An 11,930-nucleotide genomic window follows, 5' to 3' on the forward strand; every position below is an offset into this window, starting at 1 on the left:
GGGGGGTTTCTTCCAACCCTAGCTCCCTCCTCAGTGCTGTATTCCAGCCTGCAAACTGTGATGAATGAAGCTGCCACCAATCATGCTTTTGTGACAGTTTTCTTTGTTTTCATGTCCTATGTAAGTGGCTATGAATTGATTATGTTCTCATGCTGTGGGCCCCCTCATCTGGATGGTTTCTCATTGTCTTGGATTAGAGCTTAGATTCTGAGCACCTGTTTTTCAGAAGGCGATGGATAACCATGGAAACCTAAAATTAAATTTCAGGCTCCCTATGTGGATTAATCCTCCAGTGAATCCCTTCTGACTATTAACTAGGGATAACAGTGTTGCCCTCAGAATACATTGGAAAGTGGACTACATCCACCAGTCTCCAGCCAGCCCTGGGAGGGGCCGTCTCTTGCCTTCTCCAAGTGTGTTCCTGATGAATATCAGGGGGGCAAAGAGGGTCACATAATTATGAGTCATGACTATCAGCCGTGTTCTGACCATCAGAAGTCCCTGAAGCCATCTTGTGAGCTCTTCTGTCTGACATGGTTTCGTTCCCATTTCGGTAGTCCCACTTGTAGCTGAGATGCATTGCCCTGCCACCAACCATACATTGGAGACCCTTTCCTTATGTTCCCTGTCTCACAGAAGCAGCTGTGGGGCTCTGACGCCTCAGATGCATGATGGCCTCTTGCTGATGGTCTTCTCGTCCAGAAGATGTGGCTTTGTCTTGTTTTTTCTCCTGACTAGGATTTAATAAATACTCTCCTTATATTAGATTTGAGATTTTGGAACTCTTTTGTACAGAAAGCATTGTTTAAGATGTAACAAATTGGTCTCCATAAATGACATTTCAATTTGGGTTTTCCTGGGCTGCAATCCACATGGTCAGCATTTCTAAACTACCAGAAGCTCCCAGAGCTTTCTGCTCCTGTAAACGGTGACCTTCTTAGAAACCACAGGGAGTCACTGGGAGTCAGCGTCGACTGGAAGGCTGTGAGTTTGGTTTGGGGTTTGCTTCCCTAAATTCGTTGGTAGTGTGTATGCACCTCTACACTAATATGCTCAGTAATAGAATTCTCCCTCCAAAAGCCAAACTCACTGCTATCGAGTGGATTTTGACAGAGAAAGAACTGACCCTGAAGGTTTCTGAGGTTGTGAATCTTTACAAGAGTAGAAAGACTCAACTTGGTCCCTCAGATTGGCTGGTGGATTCGAACTGCTGATCTTACTGATAACGTCCCAACATATAACTCACTATGTCACCAGAGCGCCTTCTCGGGAATATTTGGCAGAGAGGTTAATTCAATATTACACCTTTTATTTTGAATAATGAATCTATTCCTTACACTACTTAGAAAATATAAAATCATGAATCTGAAGCTAAGCTCACCTATGAAAATTGTTTTTTAAAGCCGTATATAGGCTACAGTGTTTGGATTGATTAATACAAATGAATGAAGAAGTTTCATCCTAAATTTCAACCCAAGATAAAAATGCTAAGCCACATTCTGAAAGTAGGCTTTACCAATTCAATTAATTAAACAATCTATGCTAGCAATAGTGCTGAGAGCATAGCACACAGAGATCAATAAATATTTTCCAGAAAAAATATTAAAATGTAAAAATGTATTACTTATGGGTGAATAATGAACTCCACTACTTGAGCAAGGGCACACACTTAAATTTGGGGTTCTCATTATCTAGAATGTTTCTTGTCCCTCTGACTTATCTGGCTATCTGTTACTAATCTGGTAAAAGACTTTAATAATTTTCAGGTAGCCTGGATTTTCCCGTGAATCTAAGAAAAATAGGACTTTTTGCCTCTTAAGCCACTCAATCTCTATATGCTGCTTGCATACATGTTAGAGATAAAGAGCTTAGCATCCCCATCTACATTTTAGGGTTCATCTTTGTTGATGTGTTCGTAACAGCGACTCCATCTTTATCCTTCAGAAATCACTGGGCTGGCTATGTATGGAAGCCATTTTTGTGACAGCATGCATGTCAAATTAGAACTGTGCACCACCAGGTTGTCAATGGCTTTGTGTTCAGAAGTGATCCAGGGGTCCAGGCTTGTCTGTCAAGGAGATGTCTCTGGATACCTTTTAGTGAGCAGCCACGAGGGTTCGCCATGTGCACTACCAGGGACTTCAGGTAGTTGATAGACAGTAGTTATCGTTTAAAAATGTACAGTAGGTTAAACTATCACAGGATCTATGTAATCAGAGGAAATAGAGATTGTTCACGGTAAAGATAAAATTGTTCTTTAACCACTGGAAAGGAAACTTTGTAAAGAAATAGCTAGTGTAGACACAGACAAACACTGCATGGGAGAGAACACTGCAAAGTTAGATTGACATTTTATTTCACCAAACCTTGCCATGTAAAAAGACATCTATTTGCTGGCAACTAGAGAGATCACTGAAGGCTTTCAAGAGACTCGTGGTAGCATGACGGTTGTGGCAGACATTGCTAATGGCCTCTACACCATCCACTTTCTTTTTAGTCTTTATGAAGTAAGAAAAGAATCAAAATGATTAAGACAAAATGTACATACCTAGCTTTTCAAAAACTAAAAATCCCAATCTAGATTTGCACTAGGAATGACCAAGTAGCCCAGTACAGGCAAGTAAAATATAAAGAGTACTCTATCAGGGCAGAAGATTCTGGAAAATCTTCTGTATTAAAAGAACAGGAAAACATAAACACTTTATGCCTTAGACTTCTTGCTACATGAGAAAAATTAACTTGCATGCCTTTACTTCTCCTCTATTTAGATTTCTTTAATTTTTAAAATCATTTTATTGGGGGCTCGTACAATTCTTATCACAATATTTTGATTTTTTGATAATCGCAGCTGAATATAATTCCAAACTCCAACAGAGAGTCTCAGGCTCTTAGGTTAGACAAAAATGTGGTTAAAATTACATCTACACATTTCTTACCTATGAAATATTGTACAACTCTAAAATGTCTAAGCCTTTGTTCCTCATTAGGAGAACAATGATCATTAACTCAGCCAGAGTTATTGGTATGATTAAATAGAACATTTATGTGTATGTAAACAGTTTAGCTGCAGCTATAAGTGCTCAAGGAACATTAGTGATTGTTTTGATAATGATAATTATAAGAAAGAGGATGAGGATGATAATTATTCTATTTGGGTAGCCTGACACACATATGGATATAGATTTGAAGAAAGTAGGGCAAATATTTAAAGGCAGGATGATATGCCAGGATGAAGAAAAAGGTAATAGAAATCTTAATAAATCTTACAGCTATAGCAAAGAGAACGAATTGCATGATTCTATGACATTTGAAACAGAATCTTTATTACATTGATGTGTCTTTGAGATCAGGATGTGGAACAAAGAGCAAGGAGGGTGCAAATGGAATTGCAGTTGACGACAATTTCTTGTGCCATTACTTTCAAGCAGGGTCAGATCCAATGAAAACTGTCAAGGTTTTCTGAAATTTATATAATAGTTTCAAATCTCAGGCCTAAATAGCCGGCTTTCATGATCATCCTAACGTGCAGAGTGTGATTTCCCTGGATTGCTTACCTGTAGGCCCTCTGCTGCCTGAAATTGAGACCTGTTGTCCAATCTCCACATTGCCCCACTTCATAGTCCTGCTTCTAGTAGCTCCTGTCTGGTCACTAGTTTACATCCATAATGGAAAAACCCTTCTTAACAGCGAAAGGCAGAGCTGTTTCACGATCAGATTGACACAGCTTTCTCCTTCCCCTCTACACTCTGACGGTCTTATTCTGAAGCACCCAAACTTGAAAACATGTTTTCTTGTAGAGTATCATTATGAAATAATGTCTACTTTGAATTTTCTTCCAGGGATGCTGTCTTTGCTTTGTTGGTGTTTGTAGACCTCAGTTTGCAAGCAAAGTTAAGGCAATAGGGGCCATCTTACCTGAAAAGCTGCCCAGTCTCGGCGCGGTCATATCGGCACCATCATAAATCTCGAGGGAGTCCCAATTCTGCTCGGTGGCAAAGCTGATCACTTGAATCTACCAAACAAGAATCCTAAGTTAATATTTATTTTATGGCCTAAAGAACTGTGCCCAATTGTGTGGCACACACACACACACACACACACACACACACACACCACAAATACAAGAAAGACAAACCCTTGACAAACCCAAAGAAAATAAACTATGAAAAGGGTACCCAAAGTATCCATACATAGGACCTAGATGTTATTTTTATTTTTAAAGTTTACTTTTTATTCTAAATAGAGATAAAAGATTTGAAATGCTTCGCAGAAACAGTCGGTAAAAAGAAATAGATTATAGTTAATCCATTTAATATCCAATACAAAAAAGGGCGGGCGGAGGGGAGGAGAAAGAAATGAGGAATTCTGATGGAACTCTACTTATTGCTTGCCTCCTGGAGTCTGGGGCTTACCTGAATCCCGGAGCCCTCTGTCACTATGATTTTCCAGACGCAGTTTAAGTTGTTACCGTAGGGCTCCGGGTAACCAGGAGATAAGACGGTGCCTCTCCGCTGAGTGAAATTGCCACTGCAGGGAACTGAAAGCCAAAAATCGCATTTAATAAAGATGCCATAAAGGAGGAGGGAAACACTAATCTCCTGTTTAATTTGATGTTGTTTATGATCTGACTTTTAGAGAATTTCACACATACTACGTTACTTGAATTGACTATTTTTTTTCCACAGTAAAATTTAATAAGTTCACTTTTCCCCAAAATCAGCAATACTATTGAATATTATATAGTTTTACACTTCTAAATTATAAATCCTAGGTACTGGGTAACAGGATATAGAAGATAGATAGATAGATGATAGATAGATAGATAAATAGATAGATAGATGATAGATAGATGATAGATAGATAGATAGATAGATAGATAGATAGATAGATAGATAGATAGATGATAGACAGATAGATGCATAGGTAGCTATCTAGAAATACAGAGACGGAGACAGGGGAGAGAGAGAGATTACTTTCCAAAAGCAGACACGATCCTCTACATAATATGAATGGGGCCTATGAGCAAGTCTGGAGAAGAGAAGAGATGCTTAAAATGTACAAAATGATTTCAAGTGCTAATCATAATTGCATGAGAGATTCTTATACAAAATGAAGCAAATAAACTGTAATTAACAAAGTCATTGCTATTCCATCTGCATTAACCTATTAACTTTCAAACATTCAATAGCATACATTTATTAAGATGACATTACACAAGTAATATAGTAATATATCAAATCAATATTATAATTATTTACCCCAAAATGGAATTATGCTGTGTATGCATGACTTTAAAGTTGATAGCAAGCAATAAATATTAGAAATAGGTTTTATATTTACTAATATACATGTTTGATTAGAACACGATATATGTTAGGATCTGGCTGCTATTCAATTATTTTTTCACATAATAAATTTTTCTTTAAATAGGTCATGAACAGGATCAATTCCTATAGACAAGATCGATACATGGAAAAGCCATTCTCTAAAACAGCTCTCTGAAACTACTACTAAATTCTGATTCACACCCTCATGCAAGTTATCCCACCTTAACAATGCATGCTTACCTACGCAGCTTGGGATGGTGTCATTCCACTGCGCTAGAGCATTGGGCACAGACTGACAGCGGATAGCTGTGGAGCCTTGAAGTAGGTAGCCTGGGTTACATTCAAAACGAACAATGGAACCTGCAGAAAATTCAGAACCGATCCTCCTTCCATATCTGGGCTCTGGGACAGAGCTACACTGGGTATCGCTGGTACGAGGAACAGCTAAAAGTAAAACAGGCAGAATGAAACTACATTCAACTTCATCAAAAATCAAAATGATTTCATTTAAAATAAATGTAATGAATCAAGAGAGAATTCATATTTATGGTGATATAGAAATTGATAATATCCTAAAATCCTTTTAAGGGATACAATTTCAATACACTGGTACAACTATATTTCATCCTCAAATAAACTCTGAAGTCCATTTGAATATTGTAATCTTAAACTGAGAAAACCAGGGCAGAATCAGATTCAAGGCCTTGTGAGGACAGACTGGGAGTCCATCGGTTAAGTAGCAGTAATTGAGTCGCCGTAGCATCTTGCCAGTGTAAATAAGTGGGTGAAGCACTTGTCCTTACCCTCAAGGTCCTTAGAATGTAGGTAGAGAAGCTGATAAATAAATGCCTAGTTAAAATATGACCATTGGAGTCTATAATAAATGTACTATGGAAAGAGAAAGAATGACTGCTTAGTACCCCTAAAACTTGGGAAGTAAAACCAGGGAAGTTTAGTTTGAATCCCAGAAGAGCTAGAAATAAATCCCAATCTTTTTTTTCTGAGGGAAGAGGAAGGGATTTGGGGGATGAGATATGTGAGGCGGACTGTCCTTGCCCAGATAACCATGTCCACACTTGGTGAGAGAATGTGAGGTTTAAAAAGCATGTGTGTCACAGTACAACTGTATGCATCAAACATCTGTAAAAAGGTAGCAAGCAGTAAAGCTTAATAAAATATTCTGGTGATAAGAGCATTCTGCCTAAAGATGTGAGAAAGAAAGGGAAGGAGGGGGAGTCTCTGACCTCCATCTACTGATAACTGCTTGGCATCAAGAGCTAGGCTGTGATGTCCTCCTGTTGAGCATATTCAATCTCACGCACACAAAAAATCAATGTTTTGTCAAAAAATTTATGTATTCTGATTCTTAACTACTATACCCATGGTCCAGAGGCATAGTGGTGCAGTGAGTCAAGCACTTGGCTGTTAATAAAACAATTGGCAGTTCAACCCCATAGCTGCTCTGAAGGAGACAGATATGGCAATCTGTTTCCACAAAGCTCTACAGTCTAGGAAGCCTGTGGCCTCAAACACCAAGGAAGGTTTGACTGCCCTGTGGGGCTGCTGTGAGTCAGAACTGACGTCATGGCACTCAGTGAGAACCCCCACAGAGCAGGCTCTTCGAAGTTGTTCTGTGTCGGAATTTACTCCCAGCTGTGGGTAGACCTGTGGTTACCCTCTCAGGTGGGACTGAGACGTCCTACTTAAGTTCATGAGACGGTATTAGTGTAGGATGTGTCTTTAATCGTTCTCTTTTGAACTATGAAATCGATGAGGTTATGTCATCGGGGGTAACCCTCTTGATGGGGTGTGATATGTTTTCCTGTTTCTAGGTAAATGAAAGCCAGGACTGATGAATAGAACTGACAGGGACAGCAAGTAGAACAAGGATTTCAGGGGTGGCGTTGTCCAGTAGTTGGGAAGGTGGGGGCGGGGATGGGTGTGTGTGTGTAAAAGAGACACAATGTCAAGGAGTCCAGGAATAAAAAGAATGTTTGGAAACTGATTGTGGTTGCTATTGTACAATTCTGCTTGATATAATTGAACTATGGAATGAAGTATCTGTATTAGCACCCAATTAATAATAAATTAAGTAAAAAACCAGAAACAAAACATAGATCCAGGAATGGGCTTTGAGATACACTAAATCCTAGCTCCAACTTAAGAACAATTAGTTCTTACATTGTGGCTCTTCTTGATAATCGCCCTCAGGAAGTGACGACAAGATACAGGTACTATAGCAAAATGTGGTGAAGAAATTAGATGGTGCCTGGCTATCAGATATATAGCATCTGGAGTCTTAAAGTCTTGTCCCCAAACAAGCAGCCATCTGGGTCAAATATCAACTAAATCCGCATGGAAGTGCACCATTATCAGTCACAGAAGGATTGTAAATAATATAATCTGAAGTCAAAGGAGGGATTAGTATTAAAGTCTAAATTTTGAGAATCTGATTTTCAGAAGGCTATGAATGGCAGTGGGGTCCAAGATTCATTTGTGGGGACAACATAGGAAACCAGCTTCCAGTGAATGCCCTCTATCCACAATTGAGGGATGGGAGGACAGTGGCTACTAAACAGAGTGGCTTGGAGAGATGAATATAGATCAAAGGCATAAACCTGACATGGTCAGTTAAAACTTTGTCAGTTAATTTCCACTCTGATACATGCTGAACCTGATCTGGCTTCCAATATTTCCTGTATCTTTGTTTTGTTTGTTCAATAAGGGGGTATCTCCCAGGTGTTATGTCATTGGAGGGCACCCTCATTGAATTGTGCTATAGCTTTTTCTGTGTTTTGTTATATGAAACCCAGAATTGATGAACCAGAGGGAATAAAGGTGTCAGGGTGGGAGTGGGATATAACGTGTTTGGGGGCGGGGCGTATAAAAGGGAGATAATGTCAAGAAGTTAAGTTTCACAGAAAGTGGGAGAGAGAAGAGCTACGAAGTTAAGACATCAAACCTTAATGTAAAATCTGGGAAAAAAACAAAACAAAAGTGTCCCATAGCTTTTTCCTCTCCACCAGTCCTCGAGTTCTTGCCCATCTCCTAGACAGTTCAGGCAGCATCAGAGAGAAGTTCTGGTTGCTATGCTAATGATTCTCTATCTTTTAGTAAAGTTTCACACTGCTGCGAAGCCAAATTGACATCAGCCCAGTGGAAAAGCGAACAGGAACTAAGGTCAGCCTGGAGAAGGGTGATGAATAAAACGAGTGACTCTTCAGGCAAAAGTATCATGTGAGTTCAGATGCTATTCTGCGGGGTGTTGATGATCCTGGAAGAGGGTAGTGCAGGAGAAGGAACAAGAAAAATAATTATATATAATATAATTATATGTATAATATATATATAAATATATATAATATATATAATATAATTATATTATATATAATTATATATATAATATAATCATATTATATATATAATTTGATTGGGGGCTCTTACAACTCATCACAATCCATACATCAATTATATCAAGCACATTTGTACATAGGTTGCCATCATCATTTTCAAAACATTTTCTTTCTACTTGAGCCCTTGGTATCAGCTCTTCGTTTTTCCCTCCCTCCCTAACTGTCCCACCCTGTAATTCTTTTAGTTCGTGGCAAAGTAGCAAAAGCAATAGTAATAATACTACAAATCTGAAAACAGGCAGAAATAACCTGCAATATCTAAGTGGAGCACTCACTACTGAGTGGAGTTTTCTACTTCTTACAAGCACTCTCTTCTTGCAGCTGAAATAATTTTTGATTCAATAAATCATTACTAGTCAATTTACATATACACCACTGAATTACCAACAAAACTTTATGCATAATCACCTTTGTAAAAAGCATACATTATATAAACTCTTGATGGTAAAATGAATTGCTGAAAAGTGGAAAGTAAACAAGGAAGCTTTATGATTTATGTCATCCAGAAGCAGATGAAGCCTGGGGAAAATCAACACAAACATGCATTTGCATGCCTAGAAAAGACTGCAAGCCAGGAAAGTAAATGCCTCCGACCTAATTTAGAGAAATGCAGGCCCACGATCCTTATTCTCTATAGCGTTAGATACCTTTCAATTCCCTATATCGACAGTAATGTTCAGGCGAGAGAGTCTTGCCAATAAAAGATTCTGGATTAGGACGTCATTAGCTAGTAGCGCTGGGAGATTGGGCAGCTGTGAATCTGGGAGGCAGACACGAATCCGGATTTGATGTATATTCCCAGGTAGTAGTGAGGGAACTCCCCACAGCACTCAACATTTAAAAAATAATAATAATTAGCTAACAAAATTGTAATGTATTAGGGTACTTCAAACAAAGCCTCGTTTGGCCAATTTTACCCCAAGTTTAAAGTGATGGTAGCATCACCATAAATGTTCCCCCCGCCCCCACTGGGGAGCCAGGATGACAGGGAGGCTGGGGGCAGGTGGGAACTGTAGAACAGAAGGGGGAAGATGTCCTTTGTATTTTGAAGTTAATTATACATTTTTTGCACCCTGATACACTTATTTTTAATTGACATATCTAATAGCTGATTGTAACTGAACTGCCCTCTCTGTTGATACAGGTTATGCATTCTTTTCTCATAGAAACCAAGTGCCCATGCAATTGGAAACCTTAATGATTTATAAAGATTCCAACCTTGAGTGGTATATGAAAGCATTATTCAATTATTTTTCACACAATAGAGATGAAATAACTTCTAGGCTTCCATAGAGCTACTATCTTTCAGAAAGCAATGTTCAATTTAACTTTCATATATATTGAAAACTTCCCCAGTTGCTGTCGAGTGATGTATAAATTACGTTCATGCTCCTAGTTTTTACCTTCAAAGGGATTGTCTTTCATAAAAAATATCCGTTTTTTTCATAACCTCATGGGTAGGAATAAGGCTACAAAGGGGGTATATTGAAATTTTATATTATGTATTCTATATGTGTTACATTTATCAGAAATATATTTTAAAATATAAGGAAATATATTTCTATTATAAGTGATTTACGCTTTTCAATATATTCCTACTATAACTGGTATATGTTCTTTCTACTTTTCTATATTTTGTACATTTGTAATGATAATTGGTTTGCTGCTTGTATCCACTGAATTTATTTCAGAATCATATAATATATTTTAATATATTTCATAGGGTTCTCTGTGATGTAATCTTAATAAAAGTAATTGGCTAGACCTTTTCTTCAGACTGAGAATAGGTTATCAGTTGAGTAAAACTAATCAATGCAATCACACACACACATATATAGAATTTAGTAACCATTGATTTAATGTTCTTAATATATTGCCATTATTGTTATTGATGATACTATTGACAGGGCTAAAGGTTAAGCACTGGGCTGACAACCGAAAGGCTCGCCGTTCGAACACCCCACAGATTCTGCAGGAAGAATGCAGGACAGTCTGCTGGTGGAAAGATTTACCACTTGGGAAACTCTGGAACACTGCCACTCTGTTTCATATAAGTCTGGATAGACCTAACGACAAGTGGTTTTTTTCCCCTTTCATTTAATACATGCATGGGATTTCTAAAAGTAAGCCTTCTGAGGAAAACATTTGAAGGTAGGTTAGACAGTGAGCCATTTCCATGAGAGATCTTTTTTATCTAACAGAGTTTTAAGTTTCTATTTATAAAATAAAACACCTTATTAAAACCAAAACTGCTAATAACTGGTAATTCTCTATGGCTAAAAATGTACTTACAGTAAGTGATTCAGTTTCTTCATATTGCATACAAATTTCTTTGATTTGTATGTTTCCTCCTTATGTAGTAATTTAGAAACTGATAATTAGAAAGCTGATGGTACCCAGCTATCAAAAGATATAGCGTCTGGAGTCTCAAAAGCTTGAAGATAAACAAGCGCCCATCTAGCTCAGAAGCAACAAAGCCCACGTGGAAGAAGCACACCAGCCTGTGTGATCACGAGGTGCTGAAGAGATTGGTTATCAGGCATCAAGGAACAAAAAATCATATTGTTGTGTGCTCACCTCCATGATACGATTGCTGAAGACAAATGGGTGCATAAGCAAATGTGGTGAAGAAAGCTGATGGTGCCTGGCTATCAAAAGATATAGTGTCTGGGGTCTCAAAGGCTTGAAGATAAACAAGCGCCCATCTAGCTCAGAAGCAACAAAGCCTACATGGAAGAAGCACACCAGCCTGTTTGATCAGGAGGTGTCGAAGGGATCAGTTATCAGGCATCAAAGAACAAAAAATCATATCGTTGTGTGCTCACCTTCATGATACGATTGTTGAAGACAAATGGGTGCATAAGCAAATGTGGTGAAGAAAGCTGATGGTGCCCAGCTATCAAAAGATAAGAGCATTTGGGGTCTTAAAGGCTTGAAGGTAAACAAGCGGCCATCAAGCTCAGAAGCAACAAAGCCCACATGGAAGAAGCACACCTCTGCGATCACAAGGTACCAAAGAGATCAGGTATCCTCAGAACAAAAAATCAGATCATAGTGAATGAAGGGGGAGTGCAGTGCGGGCTGGAGACCCAAAGCCCATTTGTAGGCCACTGGACATTCCCTTACAGAAGGGGTCTCGGGGACAAAACGAGTCAGTCAGGGTTTGATGTAGCAATGATGAAAAATACAA

General features: G+C 38.5%; 1 protein-coding gene across 1 annotated transcript in view; it reads right to left on the reverse strand.

Annotated features, from left to right (window-relative positions):
* CSMD1 (CUB and Sushi multiple domains 1) overlaps window positions 1-11,930 on the reverse strand; it is a 2,262,799-nt gene that overhangs the window by 253,590 nt on the left and 1,997,279 nt on the right. The window contains exons 34-36 of the mRNA XM_045286696.1: window positions 5,568-5,771; window positions 4,413-4,537; window positions 3,916-4,012 (exon numbers count right to left, since the gene is read on the reverse strand). Coding sequence (XP_045142631.1) covers window positions 3,916-4,012; window positions 4,413-4,537; window positions 5,568-5,771 — 426 coding nt within the window. The remainder of the gene's footprint in view (window positions 1-3,915; window positions 4,013-4,412; window positions 4,538-5,567; window positions 5,772-11,930) is intronic.

The sequence above is a fragment of the Echinops telfairi genome, unplaced genomic scaffold (assembly GCF_000313985.2).
Source record: "Echinops telfairi isolate 266 unplaced genomic scaffold, ASM31398v2 ScPeMD7_9;HRSCAF=40, whole genome shotgun sequence".
Lineage (NCBI taxonomy): Eukaryota > Metazoa > Chordata > Mammalia > Afrosoricida > Tenrecidae > Echinops > Echinops telfairi.